Source organism: Neomonachus schauinslandi, chromosome 1 (genome assembly GCF_002201575.2).
Source record: "Neomonachus schauinslandi chromosome 1, ASM220157v2, whole genome shotgun sequence".
Taxonomy (NCBI): Eukaryota; Metazoa; Chordata; class Mammalia; order Carnivora; family Phocidae; genus Neomonachus; species Neomonachus schauinslandi.
In genome coordinates this window covers 95546587-95569215 of record NC_058403.1, presented here as the reverse complement: position 1 = coordinate 95569215, position 22629 = coordinate 95546587, and the positions used below count along the sequence as shown (strand labels likewise).

Genomic DNA, 22629 nt, shown 5'->3' with positions numbered 1-22629 from the left:
TAATTAAAAAAAACATGAAAAGAAAACATTAGAGATTTCGATTTATAAACTATATAGAAATAATACTTAAACCATGCGTTCATTTGAAACCACAATAGATTAAAAATACTGTCTAATTTTTACATATCAAGTTCACAGATAAAATGCATGATCTAAAAACTCTAATCAAGCTAATGTCTCAGGAACTATATTAAAACCAGTTTAAATAGCAAAATAGAACCCAGATTAACACTCAGTAAAATAATTTTAAGATATATGTAAAGACTGTACATAATAGAATTTTAGAAATTAATATAAATCATCCTAAATCCTAGATAATTAAACATGTTTTAAATGTCTTTGTGTTGAAACATTTTATAAATACACTACAACTAAAGCATTTTTAAAAAGGCATACCTGCAAAAGAGTTGTTCTATGGAGCTTCAGTGCCCCCTTCTGGTGAATTTTAGCAAAGCAACCCAAACAATAATCTTCTCCACATTCAAGGCATACCTTAAAAGACATTAAAATATCACACAATCTTTAATAATATGACTTTGAGAAAACATTTGCATAAAGAAGTCATCGTTCTCATCTTTATTTCTCCATTTATATGCCATATGTCATCAGAATTGAGAAGCCCAAGGAAACTGGAACAACAATTTGACCCGAAAAACTAACTTGTAAACACTAACTACTCTCATATCAAAATAAATTTAATAGCTTAAAGAAAGTAGCTTTTAGATATATATGTGTTAGATGCATATATGTATCTACAATTCCGAATAAATCATAAAAAACCAGCAACTTCAGACCAAACTTCTTGACCTGGTAAAAACTAAGCAGCATTATCTCTGGCTCAAAACTACTTCATTCTTATAAGTCCTTTCATTTTTCTCTATTGATTTACATGGCACAATGCATATACTATTTGTCTCTAAAAATCCCCACTTCTTTCACTGGCACTAATTCAGTGGTGATTCTCAAAATATGGTGTGAGAATTATTCTTAGAAGATTCCTCAAAGGAAAGAAAGTATAAGAAAAAGAACTGGATGGAACCACATCAACATGTGAGCAATTTTTATGACTGGTGAAATGATTATGGACAAGCTTGTATTTATCTTTCAAATTCTCTATGGTGTCAAAATGCAATTTTTTTTTAAATTTGTGGATAAATTGATGGGATATACCTGTACCTATGATGGCGCCGAGCAAGACAAAGTAAAAAGAAAGAAAAAACGGAATTTTTACTGCAAGTGAAATTACTACATGCAGTTGTACAGCCACTTTAACACCCTTTACAACATGAGAAAAAGCAGCCCAAATGGCTAAGACCTCTAATTTTCTTGGGTTTGGCCTAGGTTAAGAACACCAGCAGCACAAATAAGAAAGTGCAGGGTCTGGAGAGATGACGTCAGAAAGCCTGTCACAGAGCCCACATTCCCTTTGATCCTTTTTCATTTCCTTTCCCTCCACTTCGCATGTCCACCACCATTCTTCCCCTCCTCCCACTCTCCTCCTGTAAAGGAATCCTATGCAGAAAGCAGCTGGGGCAGACTGGGAAGAGGTTGATCAAGCTCTTCTACCCTACACTGGGGAGTGACTGACTGAAATGTGCGATACAGTGATGCATCCCAAACTGCACTGTGCATATGAATCACCTGGAGTTGTGTTACAGTGAAGACTGATTCAGGAAGTCCAGAATGGGGACCTAGATCCTGCACTCTAACGAGCTCCCAGGTAACGTCCACGCAGCTGCTGGTGTGCAGACCACACACCAAGTAACAGGCACCAGAATGTATAGGGTATAGAAAAGAAGAGTGAACGCTTATTAAAAACCCAACAGGAGTCCATTAATTTTTAAAAATTGTATTATAAGTCTCCATGTCATGACAGTTGCCTGCAATAATGTGGCCAGGTTTATTAAATATAAGATGATTAGGACAACACCGACAACAACTACCAAAGGTAAAAAGAGTAAGACATTTTATATAACTAATGAAAACTAAAAAGAAAGGCTGGAATCACATAACAATAACAATATCCACAACATGTACCGAACACTTACTCACTGTTCTAAGAGCTTCTCATCACCGAATCCTCGCAACAAGCTTGTAAGATTAACATGATCATTGTATATCCATTGTGAAGAGGAAGTAACAAAGGAACATAATGATTGGGAATGTGCCCAGTCACACAGCTAATGGAGCCAGGATTTTAATCCCACAGTCTGGCTCAAAGCTCAAGCTCTAGCCCATGACCCAAATTACTAAAAATCACATTGACCATTAATTGCAGCACTAATCATTTATTGAAAAACCTTGATAAAATCTGCAGTAAGATAAAACCCAATGTGTCAAATGACTGCATGGGAGGTAATTATCAAAATCCAGATGTATTTTTTTCAAATGTGATTAGCTATAGAGAACTGGATTTTTTGTTTAAGTGAAAGAAAAATAAACACTGTCCCTAATATCAGAACTAGTCCTACCCTTTCAACTCATGTTTCAAGAACAGTCTCTTACAGAAATGATGATTAAAACATTATCTAGATCTATAATTTTTAAGTGCACAAAGTTATAATTTCGCATATATACATGGCAGTACTATTGTATTAATGTATATTTCAAAATGTATTCTGCATCATTTTTATTTAACATATCTGCTAATATTTTAATAAATTTCTCAGACATATTTGGCACTGTCTTTACAATGTAATATAGAAGACTGAAAATCAGTTTGAACATCGAATTCTAAGCCAAGTATTTGTTAACAACAGATTTTTAATGAAAGTAGCCAAATGGATGTTGTAGACTGGAAGATCAAAGCTGGAATTGCAGAGTAAGCTTATATATTTTGTTATACAAGCATATTTGGATTTAAATTGGGTTAAAATGACCTCCAACTGGAAAATCTTTTTAGGCAGTTTGTATAACTGGCAGAAATGTACTAAAAATGTAGATAAGGACTCCATTCCACCACAGATGCTTCTTCAATGATGGAATACCCAAGTGCAGTTTTAGCAAATATCTTTTTAATTTGATCAAGCCTAGATCAGTTGTGCTAAGTCTTCAGAATCCCTTTGAGTTTAATTAAATTATCTACATTTGCCAAATTAATATGTAATTTTTAACGATCCATTTCACTTTTGCCATGTACAAACAGCCTTAAAGCTACTGGAGTTTCTTTTAAAAAAAAGGAATTTGGAGATTTGCGGTTTTATTTTTACCATCAATGTATGTGAATGCATCAGGAGATATGAAAATGTGCCAACAACAAAACACACAATTTACTGTCTCCTCTCCATGTGCCAGGTACAATGCTAACTACTTCATATACATTAAACATTATTCTCAATAACTCTGAGGTATAGAATGCCATTATCTATATTATCCCATTGTTAACAAATGAGAAAACAGAATTACAGAGGAATTAAACCATTTGCTAAAGGTCACATAGCTAATAAAAGGTAAAATCAAGATTCAAACCTCCAAAATGCAAAGTACCCCCTACCTCCCACATACAGTTTACCCTGATGAAGGCCCTATCATACCGTATAAGAAGGTTTACTCTCACTACATAACAAACATTACCATCTAGAATGATGGATGCTGAGAATACGAGATAATCTTAAGTTTACCATCACCATGGTCTCTTTCATTAGATGTGCCTAACTTGAATTTTTAAATAACTTATTATGATACTTGACAAATATCATGGGACATTACTTTCATTTCAAATTGAACAACATACTTTCTTAAAATCTTAGCAAAATTCTTTAAGAACGTGTAGGGTCTAAGTTTTGGCTTCTATTTCTAACAGTTTTCAGGCAAATCAGCCTTTTAATCACTGCACACATCATCATTCTTATCTGCTTTCCAGACAAGGCATGTGCCATTTATCTTGTCTGGGATGTCCTCTTCTTGCTTTTCCTTCTCTTTGGAAAAACAGATCCTTTATTTTCAGGTCAAGTTTATCTACCTACGTATGCCATATTGTTCAAATTTCATGGTCTTTAAACAGTGCTCAACATAGAACAGGATTCACAAGAAATACTGACAGCTCCTACATAAATATTTTGTTCAGATCATGAACGGTGGACCTCAACAATTCAATTCAGCCAGTAAGTCCCTTTTAGCTTTCACACTTCCAACTTCAGGAATATTAACATTGTTTGCATTTTTTAAAGATTTCTGGATAGATATAATTTGTGAAGATTTCTTAAATTATTGTCCATCATTACATCAAATAAGAAAATAGTGTGATGTAATAGTAAGAGCACTGTACCAAGAGCCAGGGTTTTATATTTAATATTGCTATCAGCTCTTTATTAGACTTACAGTATTCTAACTCTCTTAGGCCAGCGAAAACTGCCATGAAATAAGGATAGTAATAGAGTCTCAAATCAGAAATGATGATGGCCAAATTCTCTGAAACTGAAAAATATCATTATAGTAATCTACAAATATTAGTTATAATCATTAAATTCTTTGGGGGAGGGGCGCCTGGGTGGCTCAGTTGGTTAAGCGACTGCCTTCGGCTCAGGTCATGATCCTGGAGTCCCTGGATCGAGTCCCGCATCGGGCTCCCTGCTCGGCAGGGAGTCTGCTTCTCCCTCTGACCCTCCCCCCTCTCATGTGCTCTCTCTCTCATTCTCTCTCTGTCAAATAAATAAATAAAATCTTAAAAAAAAAAAAAACTGTTTAAAAAAAATTCTTTGGGGGAAACTGCGTGTCAAGTGTGTGTAATATTTTAAATTATATCAGATATTGGAGTACTTTTAATACTAACTGAAAGGAAGATATATCTGAAGTCTTTATTACAGTAAAAAAAATGGATTCATTCAACAAATATTTGTTGAGTGCCTACTAAATTACAGGCATAATTCTAGGTGGTGGGCATACAACAGTGAACAAACGAACTTTACATAGGTAGGCGGAAAATAAACACATAAATACATTTTAAGGGGTAATAAATGCAATGTGGTTGCATGGAGCAGCTCCAAAAAATTCAGGGCTACTCAGCTGTTGCTTGTTTATAAAGGGCTGCAGGGGCAGGGAACATTTGAATTGACCCTTATTCTGAGGAGACTGTGCAAGGGAGGAAATATGTTGGAGAGATACTAAAGGTTCAATTTTGAACATGTTAAGTTAGTGATTATTGTTAGACATCCAAGTAGAGGTGTTGAGTAGGCAGTCTGGGTTGGAAAAGTTCAGGGGAAGGAGATGAGTAAGAGATGTAAATTTGGGAACCATCCATGTAGCTATGGTCTTTAAAGCTGAGAGAGTAGACAAAATTACCTATCAAGAGTAAGTAGATGGACTAGGGAAGGGGGTTAAGGACTAAGCCCTGTGACACTCCAACATTCAGGGGTCTAGAATACAGAAAACCAACAAAGACTGAGAAGGGACAGCTAGCAAAGTAAGATGAAACCAAGAGAGGATCATGTCCTAGAGGAAGCCAAGTGAAGAGTCACAAAAGAGAAGAAGAATACTGTATCAAATATTACTGATAGACTAAGATAAGAACTGAGAATTGGCCACTGTATTTAAGAATATGAATGTCACTGGTGACCTCGATAGGAGCAGTTGCTGGACATAGACCCAATCCTGAATGGAGAGGGTTCAAAAGAGAATGGGAATTTAGCAATTCCACTTCTGGGTTTATACTCAAAAGAACTGAAAGTAGAAACCTGGACAGATATTTATACCCATGTTCATTGCAGCATTATTCACAATAGTCAAAAGGTGGAAACAACCCAAGTGTCCACTGATGGATGAACGGATGAACAAAATGTGGAATATACATGCAATGAAATATTATTTGGCCTTAGAAAGGAAGGAAATTCTGACACATGCTCCATGCAGATGAAGCCCGAAGACATTAAGTAAAATAATCCAGGCACAAAAGGACAAATACTGTAGCCTCCACTTATATGAGGCACCTAGAATAGTCAAATTCATAGAGACAGAAAGTAGAATGAGAAAGTAAAATGATGGTTGCCAGGGCCTGACAGGAGGGGGGCAATGCGAGTTATTGTTCAATTAGTACAGTTTCAGTTCTGTAAGATGGGAAGAGTTTTGTGGACGGATGGTGGTGATGGCATCACAACAACGTGAATGTACTTAACACCACTGAACTGTGCTCTTAAAATGGCTAAAATGGTAACTTTTAAATTATGGTGTATTTTGCCATAATTTTTTTTTTTTAAGTTCATGAAATCAGCAACAAAGAGAAGTTAGAAAACTGTTGGAAACCATTTTGGGGCTCTTTTTTTTCAATTTCACTTCATAACTTTTTTTAAGGTTTTATTTATTTATTTGACAGAGAGAGACACAGCGAGAGAGGGAACACAAGCAGGGGGAGTAGGAAAGGGAGAAGCAGGCTTCCCACTGAGCAGAGAGCCCGATGCGGGGTTTGAACCCAGGACCCTGGGACCATGACCTGAGCCGAAGCCAGACGCTTAACGACTGAGCCACCCAGGCACCCCTCACTTCATAACTTTTAAGGGAAAAAAAATAAACATCATTTGAGGGAAAAAAAAAAAAAGACATGCACATAAATGTCCATGGCAGCCTTAAACACAGTAGTAAAAAACTGGAAACAATCCAACTGTCATTCAATATGTCAATGAATAAACAGTTTGTGGCATATTACACAATGGATTACTACTCAGTAATTCAAATGAACAAACTATGAATAAATGTAATAACGTGGGTGAATCTCCATGTGGAACAAAAGAAGGCTTACACAGAAAAATATATAACCTATCATTCTGTTTACATAAAGTTCAAGAATAGGCACCACTAAATGTGTGGTGATAAAAATCAGAACAGTAGTTGGCTTTGTAGTGGAAATGAATTGGAAAAGGCACAAGAGAACTTTCAGAAGTATTCTATTATATTGATGGGGGGGTGTATACATTTGTCAAAAGGCATCTAATTGTACATTTAAGGTCTCTCTTTCACAGTAAGTACATTATACCTCAGTAAAAAAGAGAGAGAGAGAACAGGAAGTGAGAATGTGTTGAGAGCAAGTGTAGATAACTCTTTAGAAGTTTTATTAACAAGGGCCAGAAGGAGATGCAGGGGTCACAGAAGAACTTTTGGTGTAGTTTTGATTTGGAAAGTACTGCAGCATGTTTGTGTGCTGATAGGCATGATCCAAGAGTGCAAGGTAGGTGATATCCTTAAACTGGAATGAGAGGGTAAGATGCAGTGCACTGAACAGGGCGGCATGCACACTTCACTTTCAGAACGGCAGCGAAGGAAAAGTATCTGGCTCCCAAAGCAGGTCAAGTTGGGAGAGGTGAGTGAGGCCATGTGAACGTTATGTTCTAGTATCTTTTTATAGTGCACATACCAGCACAGCAGCTTTGTTCTCACACTGTCCACAAACCTTCCCTTTTATCTTGGATTTTTCACTTTCAGAAGGATTGGCCATCTTATAATTAAGTGGTGGTTTCACTGGCTCTGGAAGGAAAAAAATATATATATCAGGCCAATCACATTAAAATATAATGTTCAGTTTTCTGACTGATAAGGTAATGAACTTATGCACACTTCTAAATTCCCAAAGAGTATTTAAATATCAATTGCCCAGTAAGAATGGTGTGCAGCCAAGTCTACTCTTCCCAGTAAACTGTGGAGGCCACAGTCCCCCTTGTAGCCCCCTGTGACCTCAGGGCCCACATACCTGCCCACACCCATTCGGCTTAAAACTCACTTGAATTGGACAACTGAAATTACAGAATGTCAAAAACTACACTCTTGATAGAATCCCTATGGCATTCTGTCCCATCTCCGGATCAAACTAAATGAAGCTCTCAGAGAACCACCTTCTATAATAAATGTTATATAAATTTCTAGAATTTGTTCTAGCAAATTATCTTTTCCATTCAAATTAAATGTACTTATCCTCTATAAAAAATTTATTTCTTCTGGAATTACTGTGAATTCAAAATTGATTCTTGGGTTTTGCTATTGTGAAATAATTTATTAAAATACAAAGCCATTTTCAATATTCTTTTAGATTGCTAGAGTGGAGTTTCAGTATATAATTTTATATGGCTCAATTATCTTCCTGGTTAAAAGATTATATAAATAGAGTTTACAGAACAGTATATCAAAGTCCTCACTTTTGAAAACATTATTATTATATTCATATTTTAAGTTAACATTTTTTGACATAAAATAAGGCTGCCCCCCCTGAAAATAAATAAAATGAATTTGAATATCAAAAGTCATATCAGAGTCATCATTTGGGGGTTTAGAATCTTTGGGCGCCTGGGTGGCTCAGTTGGTTAAGCGACTGCCTTCGGCTCAGGTCATGATCCTGGAGTCCCGGGATCGAGTCCCGCATCGGGCTCCCTGCTCGGCAGGGAGTCTGCTTCTCCCTCTGACCCTTCTCCCTCTCATGTGCTCTCTCTCATTCTCTCTCTCTCTCAAATAAATAAATAAAATCGTTAAAAAAAAAAGAATCTTTATACTGCATGAACAATTCTAGCACTTTAATTTTCTATGAAATTCAAATGAAAAAGAAAACAAGTTATATCTTTAGCATCTAATAATACAGCAGTAAACTGTTTACCTTGAAGTTGCTCCTTCAGTAATTTTAATTTCACTTTTCCAGCAGAAAGCTGTATTAATGAAATAGATATTATTTGTCAGGTATACAGTCTCTTATCCAAAGAAAGTTTAAGTTACTAACAAAAATGGTAGAGAGCCATAACGTTTCAGTGCATCCTGAGCAAAACAAACATTGTGAGAGAAAAATATAAAATTAATAGAAAATCATGATTAAAGCATATATAGAACTTTTAAGCAAGAGAAAATACCAAAAAAAAAAAAAAAAGAAGAAAATAAATTTTGGAGACATCTAAACCACTTTTAGAAACATGCCATAAATTATGTTTTGAACAAAAATAATTATATATCATCATGAAATAATTTTAGGAAAGCACTAGTATTCAAATACTGTAAAGGCTCAGTAAGCCTTTTCTATCTCTGATCTTTCTGAAACACACAAAGTCTAATATTTGTGTAGACTAAATCTAAACTGAATTCTGACTGAGCCACCGTGCTTACATAACTGTAGAAGCCAATATTATCTTATTTGTCTAATTTGGAGAACCACATGTTTAAGCATCATAGATTTAACCTTCAATATATTAGCTGTGATCCCTGACTTTCTGAAGTTATAGCCAAAATATTGAGTAAATAAGCTTCGCTGTTAGGTGTTTCAAAGAGTCATTTAAAATCCTTGGATCTTAAGATTTTAAGACATAAAACAGATTCACCAACTGTATATACTTGCCTTGGTCTTATTAAAACCAACATTCAAAGTACACAAACGAGCATGGAGGAATGGTGCACATTTATACAGACCCTGTCAATTCATGCCTAGTTTTCAATTTGCAATCTGCATGCTCAATTGCCCAATTTGTACATGAGAATATGAAAACAACATTTGCCTCTATGTCGACGGCTGTACCAACCGCAGTCATCTTTGAAAATTTAGGCATAATTATTCTCAGTGAATCTAGTGGTTTTGCTTCAAAAGGGCATTTTTTGTTCACATTCTTTGAGCAGCTGTTCAGATGCTATGTACCAAACACAGCAGAAAAGAAAATAGGATTGAAATAATCAATTTTGATGTGAATCACACTTCAATTTTTAAACTGAAAATGTTATACAAGTTACAGATAATTTAATCTCATTTTTTCATAATGAAATTATCCAATATTATTACCTTAATGATACATCTGAATCGCAACATGATCAATGTGGTTATAGGCTAGCTGGACAGGATGGCTAAGCCAAAGCAAACTGAACCCATTATTAGGGAAATTTTATAATTTGCTTTTATTATCATAAATATTTTTCGGCTCTATAAATATGGCCATATTTACTTCAAATGATTCAAACTGCATAAAAATATTTCAGTGAATAAACTGCTAGCTGCTATTTTTAGGCAGATAGAATTTCCTCCTAAATCTGATTTTCATCTGTTTGGTAAAGAGTTGAAGGTCAGGTAGGGTTGGACCATACACACATCACACACACATACACGTGTATATATGTATATGCACATACGTGTATATCCAAAACATCAGGGATTTGATATCCTGACGCCTATGCCTTATTAACCCACTTCAGCATCAGAGGATGCTGCAGAGGTGCCATTAGGGGTCAGGGAAGCTTAGTGGCTGTACGGCCATCGGAGTCAGACTGTGCTGTCATCAGCCTCCTCGGCATTGACAAATGCCCTAATCTGCCATGCTGGGCCCACACTCCTCCCATTAGCCACCTTTCCAAATATTCTTATTCTTAATCCAATTAGCTATATAACCTTCGCCATTTTCTACTGCTTGTCCTTCTATCCTGGTTCCCTGCTAGTCCATAGAGTCCTTATTAAATAGTCATTTATCCCATGCCTTAAACCTTTCTTAAAAATACCTCTTGCAAGAGTTCCTATTAACTGGACCCACCTTTCCTCAGACAAAACCTTTTCCAGAGAACTCTCCAGAGGAACTAGCTCCATTTCTACTCCCTTGCACTCACCAGGAGAGAAGAAAATTTTTCTCCCCGTTTGCTCTTCAGTGATGCTTCCAGAATATTGCTCTGATCTCATCGTTCAGCAAAGATGCCTCTACAAGGTCCTCACCATCCACTGACTGCCTTTATCAATATCCAGGATCTTCTTCCACCTGAACTATAGCAATCTGCTCAGTATTTCTCTCCATCACAGTTCTGGGTGATGATCGTGGAGACTGCAATGTCCATGTTCACCTGACACCCTGATGCTGAAAATCCTCCAACATGCTGACTACTATGAACATCTAAGTACCTCTTCAGCCACCTGACCATTATGACCAAACCTTAAACCTAAGCAGCAATCTGAATGGCCACACCTTCAAAAGCCCAGACTCAGAGCTTCTCAGTGCTAACCATGATCACCTTACCTCCTTCCTCTTAGACCTCTACCTCTATCTACCTACCATTGTGATGAAATAATCCTGACTGGGTCCCCTACAAATCCATTCTGCTATGGCTCTTCAGCAGTCCACTTATTCGTTTCGTGCTAAACCTCAATCATGACTCCCCCAGTGGCTACTTCAAACTTTCTCCATTCCAAAAGACTCACATTCACCCCATTTCCCCTCCTTATTGTGAGCAGATGATCCTGCCTTCAAATTTACTATGAATGTTGAGGTCTTCCCATTAAAATCTTTCCACGGCTTTCTGCCTCACCTCCTGTCAAATGCAACCTCTAAAATTTTACCTTTACTGCCACCCGTTTTCTCTTCCATCTTTCTTATCAGATACAGTGTGTCTTCCTTCCATTGGTCAAGGCCTTCTTAAAGATCCATCTCTTCAAAGACTACACCCCAGCAACTGGCATCTCTCTTATTGGCACCTTCTATCTTTCCTCCATTAGTGAGCCCATCCCTTAGCTACAAACTGGCTCACATGTTTCTGATTCTAATAAACAATATACGTTGACTCTTGAACAATATGGGGGTTGGTGCACCGATTTTGACCCCGAAAAACTTAACTACTGATAGCCTACTGTTGACTGGAAGTCTTACAAATAACATAAACAGTTGATTAACACATATTTTGTATGTTATATGTCTTACATGCTGTATTCTTACAATAAAGTAAGCTAAGGAAAAGAAAATGGTATTAAGAAAGTCATAAGGAAGAAAAAATACATTTATAGTACATACATTTATTGAAAAAAATCTGCATATTAAGTGGACCTGAACAGTTCAAATCTGTGTTGTTCAAGGGTCAACTGTAATAAAGTCTTTCCTTGATCCTGTTATATCCTTGAGAGGTCACCTACCATTCTCATGCTCCCTGCAACATTAGACTTTGCTCACTGCCACCCACCTTTCTTTCTGTAACCACTTGATAATATTTTTCCATCTAACATCAAATCAAATTCAGTGTTTTTTAAAAAATTCTCATTCTCTACAAATATTTTAATGTGATTTTCAGCCAATGTTACAATTGGTTTCACACGTAAAATCTTAACATTGCTTAAAACTCTATATAAAGTAATAAGCAAGTATTGTTTTGTATGTTTACAAATATGATAACAGATGCTCAGAAAAGTTAAGTGACTTGCCTAAAATCACAGAGCTAATGAAATGAGTCCGGATTTTAATCAATATAGACTTAACATAGGGTTTCTTGACCTTGATACCATTGACATTTTAAGCCAAATAATTCTTTGGTGGGGAGGCTGTCCAGTATGTTGTAGGATGCGTAGCAGCATTCCTGGCCTGTAGCCACTATCTATCATTAACCAAAACCTAAAACCCTTGGTGGTGATAACTAAAAATGTCTCCAGACATTGCCAAATGTCTCCTGGGGGCAAAACTAACCCCTGTTGAGAAACACTGGTCTAAAATCATAGTCAAAACACCTTCGCCTTTACTTTCGTTTTCTATGAAATTACATTACTTTGATTCTACAGCTACCACTCTTCCTCTTCTCAGGCTCCCTTTACTGAAGAGCTGGCAAATCACCTGAGAACCAGCTTGAAAGCCTGCATTCCAAATCTGGCCCTGACACTTGACCTTGAGCAAGTGAACTTCTCTGATGTTAAATTACTTCATCTGTGGGAATTGGAAAAATAACAACTGTCTCTTAAGAGTGATATAAGCACTTAATGAGAAAAAAACAGGAAAAGCAGCTAAACTGTTGACTGGTATAAAATAGATAGTGATTATCAATATTAAAGTTCTCTTTTACCTCCATATTCCTTGAGCTTTATCCCTCACACCTGCCCTTTCTGAGCTTTATCCTTTATACCTTTCTTTCCCTTTTTATAAATTCTTAGGAAGCACATTTACTCTCTTGGCTTCAACGAACACATAAGAAGTCAAACAAAACTCTAAATCTTCAAAATGTGCTAGGTAGAACTTAAATGTGAAAGAAAAGAAAAACGAAAAGAAAAGGAAAGGCAGACAGATAGAAAGAAAGAAAGAAAAAGACAGGTAAATATGTGAGGTGCGGATGTGTTAATTAACCCTATGGGTGAAATATTTTCACAATGTATATATACATCAAAACATCATGCTGTACATTTTAAAATATCTTAAAATTTTAATTGTCAATTACCTCAACAAAGATGGGAAAAGGAGAGGAAGGAAGAAAGGAAGGAAGGAAAGAAGGAAAGAAGGAGGGAGGGAGGGATTTCTAAATCCCAATTTTTTTTCAGCTTCCTTCTTTATTCTACCTCCTTGTCAATCAATCCAGCCTAATATCAGTTATACATTTGACTTCTTCCTTTCCTTTCTCACTGTTTTATTGGCTCCATAGTTTTCTTTATATTTCTTCTGCTACATTCTAATTCAGACTCTTCTCATTTGACCTCTGGATTCTTTGGCGAGTCTTCTAAATAGTCTCTCTGCCTCTATACTAGGGGCCTCCAAAGTAGCATGTATGCATGCCCAAGGGAGCTCAGGAAAAGACCAGAAAGTAGAAATGAAGTTTATGTCATCCTTAAATAATGTTCACAATTTGTTTTTCAACACACATGATATATTAGTAAACTATCATGTACATAAATAAATTCTATTTATAAATAAAAGTTCATGTATAGAAAAGTCCATGACCAAAATACATTCTTTATTGATGTGGGACATGTTGAAAATAGTTTCAATATCATTTGTTCTATCCTCTGTTTATAAACTCCTAATGCACTGGATATTTAAACAAGATCAGCCATCATAAATCATCACCTTAATCTTGCTGTCTTCCTGCTCAAAAGCTGTCAGGGAATTCCATTCCCACAGTGGAAGAGTCAAGACTCTGAACTCTGGTATTCCCTCCTGCTCTGGCTCACTTTTTACGCCCACCTTCTAGAGCTCCCTAAACCCCATGCTTTCACATCTGACTCAATTATGAGGTTCGTGGGGCCTGGCATTATGATTTATTCATCATTTTTTCCTTACAAAGACATCTAGAATACTTTCAACTATTTGCAGAACTAAAGTGTTTTTTCCCAAACACTAAATGGTTAAAAATGACATACTGACTTTTCCTATTCTCATATGTGCATCATCTTTCACATTAGATGAGGATCTCCTTGAGAACAAGGATAATGCACTATGGGACAAAGGAGGCAGTTAATAATTGCTATTGAATAAATAAGTCCATAATCACAGAGTCAGCATTTTTTAATATATTATACTTCAATAACTGGGAGAGAAAAAGCTATATAAGTTAAAACTTACAAAGTCACAGATCTTGTACTAAACAATCCAGAAACAAAACAGCTTTCCTTACATAAAGTCACTCATCTGGTTTTAATTTTAAATATAATGTTTTATTTTATAATACACAGTAAAGATAAAGCAATTCTACAGCTGGGAAACCTGAAAGCATTTTTTCTTGGGTATCTTCACACATGGAATCAATAGTATATGAATAATAATCATTATCCAAGCAAAACATAAACACTATTAAACAAATGTGATATAATAAAAAGGCAGAAAAAAGTCTGTCCTTTGTTACAGCAAATAACTTAGTTTTCACCCTAATATAAAACTACATAGTTGTATTTCACATACTTGAAACCAGAATTGAACTGTAAAAAAAAATTCAGTTTAGAAAGATTCTACTCAAGGTGAATTCTTAAAAATCATCTTGCAGATGAAAAATAAAATATATCTGAATAATGAAAGCTACAGATTAAACCATAAAAATTAATCAAAATCCAGTAATATGCAGTTGTTAAAATAATAATAGTAGGTTCTTAAGTATAGAAGGGAATACGAGATCTGAAAAACTAATTTATATCTCTTCACTGAGTAAATTCCCTGAGAGCCAAATGGTATTTTCCTACCTTAATAATATTTCCTTTATTTTGTGACATCATGAGTGATTGATTACCCAATTTTCCCACTTGTCCAGATTTCCAGCGATATCCACTTGACCTTCAATATATATAAATGGAAGACAAAATGTAATTACTAAATACATTTCTCCTTTTAATGAAAACAAATATATTTTCCCTGTTTCAAGAAATGAAATTCAGTCATTAACATGTAACAGACCACCACAAAATGAAAATGAAATATCAATGATGCCATGATATCCTCAGCAATTCTAAAATATAGCTCTATCATATTTGGAGCTTTTGAGAAGAAATGAATAAAAATAAAATGTCCAAACACAGATGAAGAATTTCCTTTTTTAGACATTTATGATGATTAAAGATAGCTTTACTGATTTATAGGAAACTTTACAGATTGTCATGCAGTTTTAAAAGCTAAGGGTCTACAAATGTAAAGAGGAAAAGGAAGCAAAACAATACCCAAAATATTTGGCAGATCTACTAAGCGATGAATTCCGTATTTAAGACTACAAATCAGCTGCCACATTGAAAGGTAACAGAGATGACAAAGAAGGCAAACTATTTAATTTCTAGTTTTCAAAGCACTTTTGAGTCTCACAAAATTTTCTGAAGTCAACAGGGCAGAAGTCCAATTCTCACTTACAAAATAATGAGACAAAAACTTGCCCAAGGTCACACAGACAATAAATAATAAAGTCAAGGTCAGAACACTGGACTTCTTTCTTCCTGACCAGTGAGTGGCAGGTTCTCATTCTGGCTGTGACATTTACTATCTATATGACCTTAGAAGAACACTTACCTCTTCTAAAAACTCAGTCAAGCTTTAGAACATTTTTAAAAACATCTACAAAAGGTTCCTCAGCTAATGAAAATATCACTTATCAAATATCACTTGGATATTTGCTAAGACAAAACAAAAGCAAATTTAATATACAAAAAGCCTGGTGATATTTAGTACTAGCCAAAGCACGTGAGACATGCACTGTTATCCTCTGTAGGAGAAAGTTATACATTTTTGAAGCCTATCTGAAAGACAATTTCTCCAATATCCACCAAAATGTAAACTGCACATACACTTTGACCTAAAATTTCACCCTTTAATATTCTTGCATATGTAAGCAAAAATATATGTAGAAGCATGCTCACAGCAGCACTTGTGACTACAAAATTGAGAAAATTTAATAAAGATCTGAAAAATACACAAAGAAATATTATGTGGCCATTAAAAGAATGAGATCAATTGCATGCTGATGTGGCAAGAGTGCTAAGATGTATTAAGTAAAAAAAAAAAAAAAATAGGGTGTGAATCATTTTATAACCTCACTTGTAAAAACATAAAAGACATGTGAGATTGGGGCGCCTGGGTGGCTCAGTCGTTAAGCGTCTGCCTTTGGCTCAGGTCATGATCCCTGCGTCCTGGGATTGAGCCCCGCGTCGGGCTCTCTGCTCCGCGGGAAGCCTGCTTCTCCCTCTCCCACTCCCCCTGCTTGTGTTCCTGCTCTCACTCTCTCTCTCTGTCAAATAAATAAATAAATAATTTTTTGAAAAAAAGAAAAGACATGTGAGATATACACAAACACACATTCATACACACATATATATATATATACATAGGTTTATACAAAGCTAAGATATTTGTGGAGGAAAAAAAAACTTAATTGTTAAAAGTAGAGCTACAAATGGGCTGGGAGTCAGCCTAGAGCTAAGAAGAAAAAATTTCTGTTACATAACTATCAGTTCTGTTTGACTTTTATCATCTACATTTATTATTTTTATAATAAAGGAAAATGCTCAATAAAATTAGTATAGATACAAAGCACAATATTAGAGAGTACTCATTAATAAAATTTCAGCTAAAACACATTTGTCTAAAAATTTTAAACATACTTGAGGGTTTGAATGGTTCTTACATGTGAACATGTAAACTCCTGCCCCCGCAAAGTCTTTTCATAAGTAAAAACAACCTTAAACGCAATCTCCTATGGGTGGCAGCTTTATGAGAGCAAAGGCCAACTTCTGCATTGCTGTGCTAAACATCCCAGACTTTCATGCTTCAAAAGAGTCATGTAAGAAGAGAAATAAGAAAGTGTAAGACCAAATAAGGTTCAAAGGAAACAGAAGTAATGGTAATTTTAAAAAGCAACATGCCTTCTATAAAGGACACAAATAGAAAAAGTAGGAGAAATTTAATACTATTTGTTCATCAGGAAAAGCCAAAATTATTCATTCAGGGCAGATCTTTTTTGGAATGATATATTAATATATGAATTAGTTCTTTACCCAATTCAGTTTATTCCTCTCAAAATCCCTAAAAATGTCACCTACTCTCTTTCTTCCTTTCCTTTGCTCCGAGCTGACTGGAATTCCTGTAGCTTCTTTTCCATCTGTTGGTTCTCCAGTTCTAACTGGACCTTCTCCATCCTCAGTTCCTGAGCATTTCTGAGTAAGAGTTAAACACAGAATGTTCATTTGTGGTAAACAAACAACAACAACAACAACAACAACAACAAAAACAAGGCAAAATAATTTTATATCATCTTTGGCATTTAATGAAAATTATGAAGAGTGAGTAAGTGATGAAGTATTCTAACTACTTCCTTTGCATTCTGTGAAATATGGTTTCTAAAGTTAGCATTACCTTGCATTAACATTCTCCTTAACGTATGTATCTCTTCAAATCTCAGAATTTTGTTTTTCCCATTACAGTACTAAAAGTTTCAAATCATAACTCTGCCTTTACGTACGCACAAATATCTATGCTATACAAATAGAAAGCAAAAGAAAAAATATTTTCTAATTTTCATACTGTCTTCACTCTAAAGAATTCAAATAGTTTGAAGCATACTGTTTAAAATAACTATCTTTTTCTCTATAGACAGAATACACATTTTTGCTGACCTGATCATCTTAGAAATCTTCAATAAATTTCTACCTCTATGTTGTACAAGTACAATACAAAAAAAAAAAAGAGAGAGAGAGAGAGAGAGAGCAGAGCTTGTTTGGGGCCTATTAGGGAGAAAGCACCTATTGAGGATCTCGGTATAGGAGCCATCAAAAGGATTGAATGGGACCTGGGCCAACACCACCTATTGTTTCCTCTGAAGGAAGGCAATAAGAAAAGAACTTATTTTGAGGACAGAGAGGAGCCCTCTTATAGATTCTCGCACAAGAGATTTTGATGATAATATCTGAAGCTCATCAAACTTTTGACACAAGCCATTTTCTTCATTTTACAGTTCCAGTCTCTTGTCAGTATTAGTCATTGACTCCATCTCCCATAGGTCTACACCAACCTAGTTGTCTAGCTTGTATTATCTATCATGAGTTTAAATCTCTTCCCTTATTACTACATTAGTGTTTGTCTATATACAAATAGGGTGAGTACCCAAGGATTCGATGGCAAGGCATTGAAAAATAAAAATAATGGAGATCAGAAAAGGGAGCTAATTTATAGAAGCAGTCACCAAAGAGCAAGTGGGCCAAAGATACGTGCCCAAATGGACACTATCTGGGGAGTTATAAGGAAAGTGAAAGGAGGCAGAGGCTGCCAGAGGGTTCCGAGAAGCCAGCAAGGATACCAAGGAGGAGGCACAATTTTCATTACATGTGCTCCACAAGTATTTCAGCCCCTAGTACAAACAGGCACGGTGGGGACAGGATATGTGATAGTACATGATAGTGTAGGAGACCCAGAAGAGCTTTCAGTACAGACAGGAACACAGGCATGCCTGAAGGTAACTGAAATACAGTATAGTGGTGCTGTCATTGGAGAAGTACATGCAGGTACCTGAACACACAGAAAGGGCACACAACCAGCTGATGGGCCTGCAAGAGCATTTCGGGGGAAAGAGAATTCTGAGCTGAGCCCTGAGGGATGCAAGGAAAGTGGTAAAAGCAGCATTCCAGGAAGAAAGAAAAGTGTGGGCACAAGTGGACACGGGTGATGTGTGGGTCAAGGAGCAAGAGGTTCCATGTGACCAGGCACTATGTGCAGGATGGGAAAAGTGGCAAGAAATGGAACTGCTGAGGTGGAGAGTGGGCCAGATCATGAAGAGCCATGTAGGCCATGATGAGGATTTGTATTCTATAAGCAATGAGACTCGCCAAAGGACTTTAAGAGAATTGATCAGACTTGCATTTTATTTAGAAAGATCACCCTGACTGCAGAATGGGAAATTAGAGGGTGCAAGGCTGAAAGGCAAGGCAAGGCAGCCGGATGGGAGACTATTTCGGTAATCCCAATAATAGAGAGATGATGCTGGTCCTACTGGATAGAGACAGTAGAGAGAAAAATGGGAGCATTTGGAAAATATAAAGAAATAAAATTAACTGGACTTGGAGACTGACCAGAAGTAGGTGACTCACAGGGAAGGGACAAGGAAGGAATCTAAGATAATCCTAGGTTTCTTACTTGGGCAACCAGAAGGATAATGATGCCTAGATCACTTTGGGATGGGATGGGGACACAGTTCAGGACTGATACCTGAGCTGGTCTCCCTGCCCAAAGTCTCAATGGCCCACAACACTTTTCACATGGCTTCCAGAGGAAGAGTTCAAGAGCACAAATGTGATTGTGTTACTCACTTGCTTAGAAAACTTTAATGTTTCTGAAGACCCCACTGTGGTAAAGGGATGAGACTGAAAAAAAAAAAAAAAAAAAAAAAGACTGGCTTACTGACCAAGTGGTCAAGTTGATGGGATACTATGGGTGTGAAACAAGACAAGGGTTCCTCCTGGAGACAGCCTCAGACACAGAGCCAGGGGGCAGGCAGGGCCACTGAGGAAAACTAGGGTTGATCCTGCAGAGACCAGGTCAACCCAACAAATCCAAGGGCCAGAAACAACCTGCTGAAATGAGTTGGAGGCTGAGAAAGAGGAAGACAAACGTTGGAGAACACCAATACATCAGACAAGGTTAAGATAATCGTTAAGACAGTATCAAATGAAAACAGGGGGACAAGGGGAATAAGGAAAGGGGGACAAAGGGAACTCCAGAGCAATTACCACAGAGTGGTTGTTCCTGTCCTAGCTTTTGTAGGTTATTGATCATGGGTGGATCAGGGAGACCTGCAGGCCATGGAACAATGATCCCCACCTTACCTCCAAAATAAATTCCAAACTCCTTAGTGTGGCATACAAGTTAATTTACTATCTATACAACCCTGCCCTTCTCTCCAACTTTGTTCTACAAATCTCTGTTCCATAAAACACCGGATATGTCTGAAAGTTCCCAAGCTATGTGGTCTCTGTGCCTTTGCACAAGTTTCCCCCAGTAACTACCCAACTAACTGCATCATTCAGGTGAAGCTTGGAGACCTCCTACCTGACCCAGTAGTTTGGGCCATGTTCTCATAGCCCCCTGTGCTTTCTCATCACACCACGCTTCGCACTATCTCGTAACTGTGATTTTATCTATTCACATCCTCTACAAACTACCTTAGAGCAAAGATTGCGTCTTCTTACTTTCATATCCACCATTCCCTAGCACAGTGTGTAAAACATGTGCATTTAATAAATGTTTGGATAAATGGTTTATAGGTATATAAACACAGACAGGAAACATATGACCAAAACCAAATTTTGTATGCCCCCTTTTCTTTTTACACAAAAAAGGCAAAATTGGTAATAGTAGCAATTGGATAGCTCCTCTCCCACCAAAAAATGGTAAAACAAAGACAGCTGATTGTGAACAACAGGGATTTGAACTGCATGGGTCTACTTACAAATTTTTTTTGATAAATACAATACAGTATTGTTGTCTTTTCCTTATGATTTTCTTAATAACATTTTCTTTTCTTTAGCTTAGTTTATTGAAAGAATACAGTATATAATACATGCAACATACAAAATATGTGTTATTTGAGAGTTTATGTTATCCATAAGGCTTCCGGTCAAGAGTAGGCTACTAGCAGTTAAGTTCTGGGGATGTCAAAAGTTATACATGGATTTTTGACTGTGCTAGGGGGTCAAGTGCCCCTAACCCTCGTGTTGGTCGAGGGTCAACTGTGCTGAGAATGCCATATATTTGTGTAACATTTTCCAGTTTACACATGCTCTTACACACAGTATCTCAAAAGTGAAGGAAGAATTAGGAAGGCTCTGAAGACACTGCAGGACTACTGATCTGATTCAGGGAACTCAAAGCTCAAATTAAAAGTTGACAGCCCGTCCCTAATCCAAACCAGCTGGCATTAATTGATACTCTAGAGAAAGGCCTTGGGAATTTCCAGTGGCCCTAGATGACCTCAAAGGGAAAGAGTGTATTGACACTTCCAGTCCTCCTGCCATGTCATGAAATTCCCAGGATACCCAGAATGGCTTGGTTCTAGCTGAATGCATCCACAAGGCAATCCAGGACAGAAGGTACCCCTCCTGAGAAAGGTGAACTTAACATACTGTCCCTTAGTAGGCGAAGGGCTAGGCTAGTTAGCACCTTCTATTCTCTGTTTCAAGATCTCTAGGCCCAATAGTCTCCCAAAATTTCAGTGCCTTTCAGTTTCTTCAAGGTGATTCCTTTTAATTCTGAACAAGTGTCACAAACTATTAGTAACTTTGTTAGACTGCTTTAATAGTCAATAAACCCAAATTTTACTTATAACTTTTAACCTCAATTTTGTGGCATAAGTAATTTTAGTCCTCATTTTAAAAACTATCATGGATTTATGTATATCCAACCTACTCTCTTATAGATAAAAATACACCAAAGTAAAGAAAATGGAGATAAGAACTCACAAATTTAAGCTCAAGTCTAAACTGTCTCATACAAAAAGAATACTTTAAATTACAACATACAGAAATTTTAGCAATTATTTCTATTTAAGTAATAAATATACATGCACTTACTTGTATTTCAGCTTTACAGAATTTCCAGGTTTTCCCCATGGAAGAACTACAAAATCTTTGGTGTTCATGATCACTGTCTTTTTTTTCCCACTGTCTTAATATTATATAAAAATCATTGTGATTTGCAAAAACTTCTGAAAAAATAAGACAAAAGAATTATGCCAGAGTAAAGCAGGTAAATTACAAATTCAAAACTGCATATAGTTCCAGCAAATTTTAAAAACAGAAATCATTATGAGGGAAAAAGCTGAATTAAAGGTTAAACAATAAATATATACGTGCTAAATATAAATTTTATAAATATTTATATGCTAATAAAGTTATAAATACAGCATACCTGATGGAACTAAAACTTCACCAATAATTATATAGCAAAAGACTATGGAAATAGTCCATTGAAAGTGAAGAATGAACTCATTAAGACAAACAGAGAACATATTCTGGCTCCTTCTATGGTAAAGAGTAAAAAAATATATATCAGGTTTTGTTCCCATCCAAAAATAATATCCATGGCTAAATATAGGAAAAGAAAAGGACTTTCGAGATACAATCCAAACTCAAAACCTTTTTTTGTACATATATGGTAATGAAAATGAGAATTAAGGTATGTAATAATTACCCAAAGGCATTCTAATATCCTCATTCATCAAAGAAAATTTTAATGATGCTCTTTGCCTAAGATCAGAAATTAGCATATTTAGAAAGAATTTTTTAACACGACATGAAACAAAAAAGATTTTCTGCCCAACTCCTAGTTAACCAGAAAATTAAATTATTCAGAACACCCTATTTCCTGAGTATCCCAATTATTCATGGTTCTATAACAATTTACTCTGTAATGCTGAATTACTAAATCACATGCATGACTATTAGATTTTTATACCAATAAAAATTTCAAATTCTGAACACTCTTAAAGAAATATAAGAGGCAT

The 22629-nt window shown here is 36.1% G+C and overlaps 1 protein-coding gene across 1 annotated transcript in view; it reads right to left on the bottom strand.

Annotated features, from left to right (window-relative positions):
• The window catches only part of ZBBX (zinc finger B-box domain containing), a 108733-nt gene extending 86968 nt beyond the window's left edge, over positions 1 to 21765 (bottom strand). Inside the window, 6 exon segments of the mRNA XM_021702633.1 lie at positions 397 to 492; positions 7343 to 7452; positions 8570 to 8618; positions 14843 to 14933; positions 17180 to 17293; positions 21698 to 21765. Of these exon segments, the coding sequence (XP_021558308.1) occupies positions 397 to 492; positions 7343 to 7452; positions 8570 to 8618; positions 14843 to 14933; positions 17180 to 17293; positions 21698 to 21765 (528 nt within the window).
• Between the last annotated feature and the right edge of the window lie 864 nt (positions 21766 to 22629).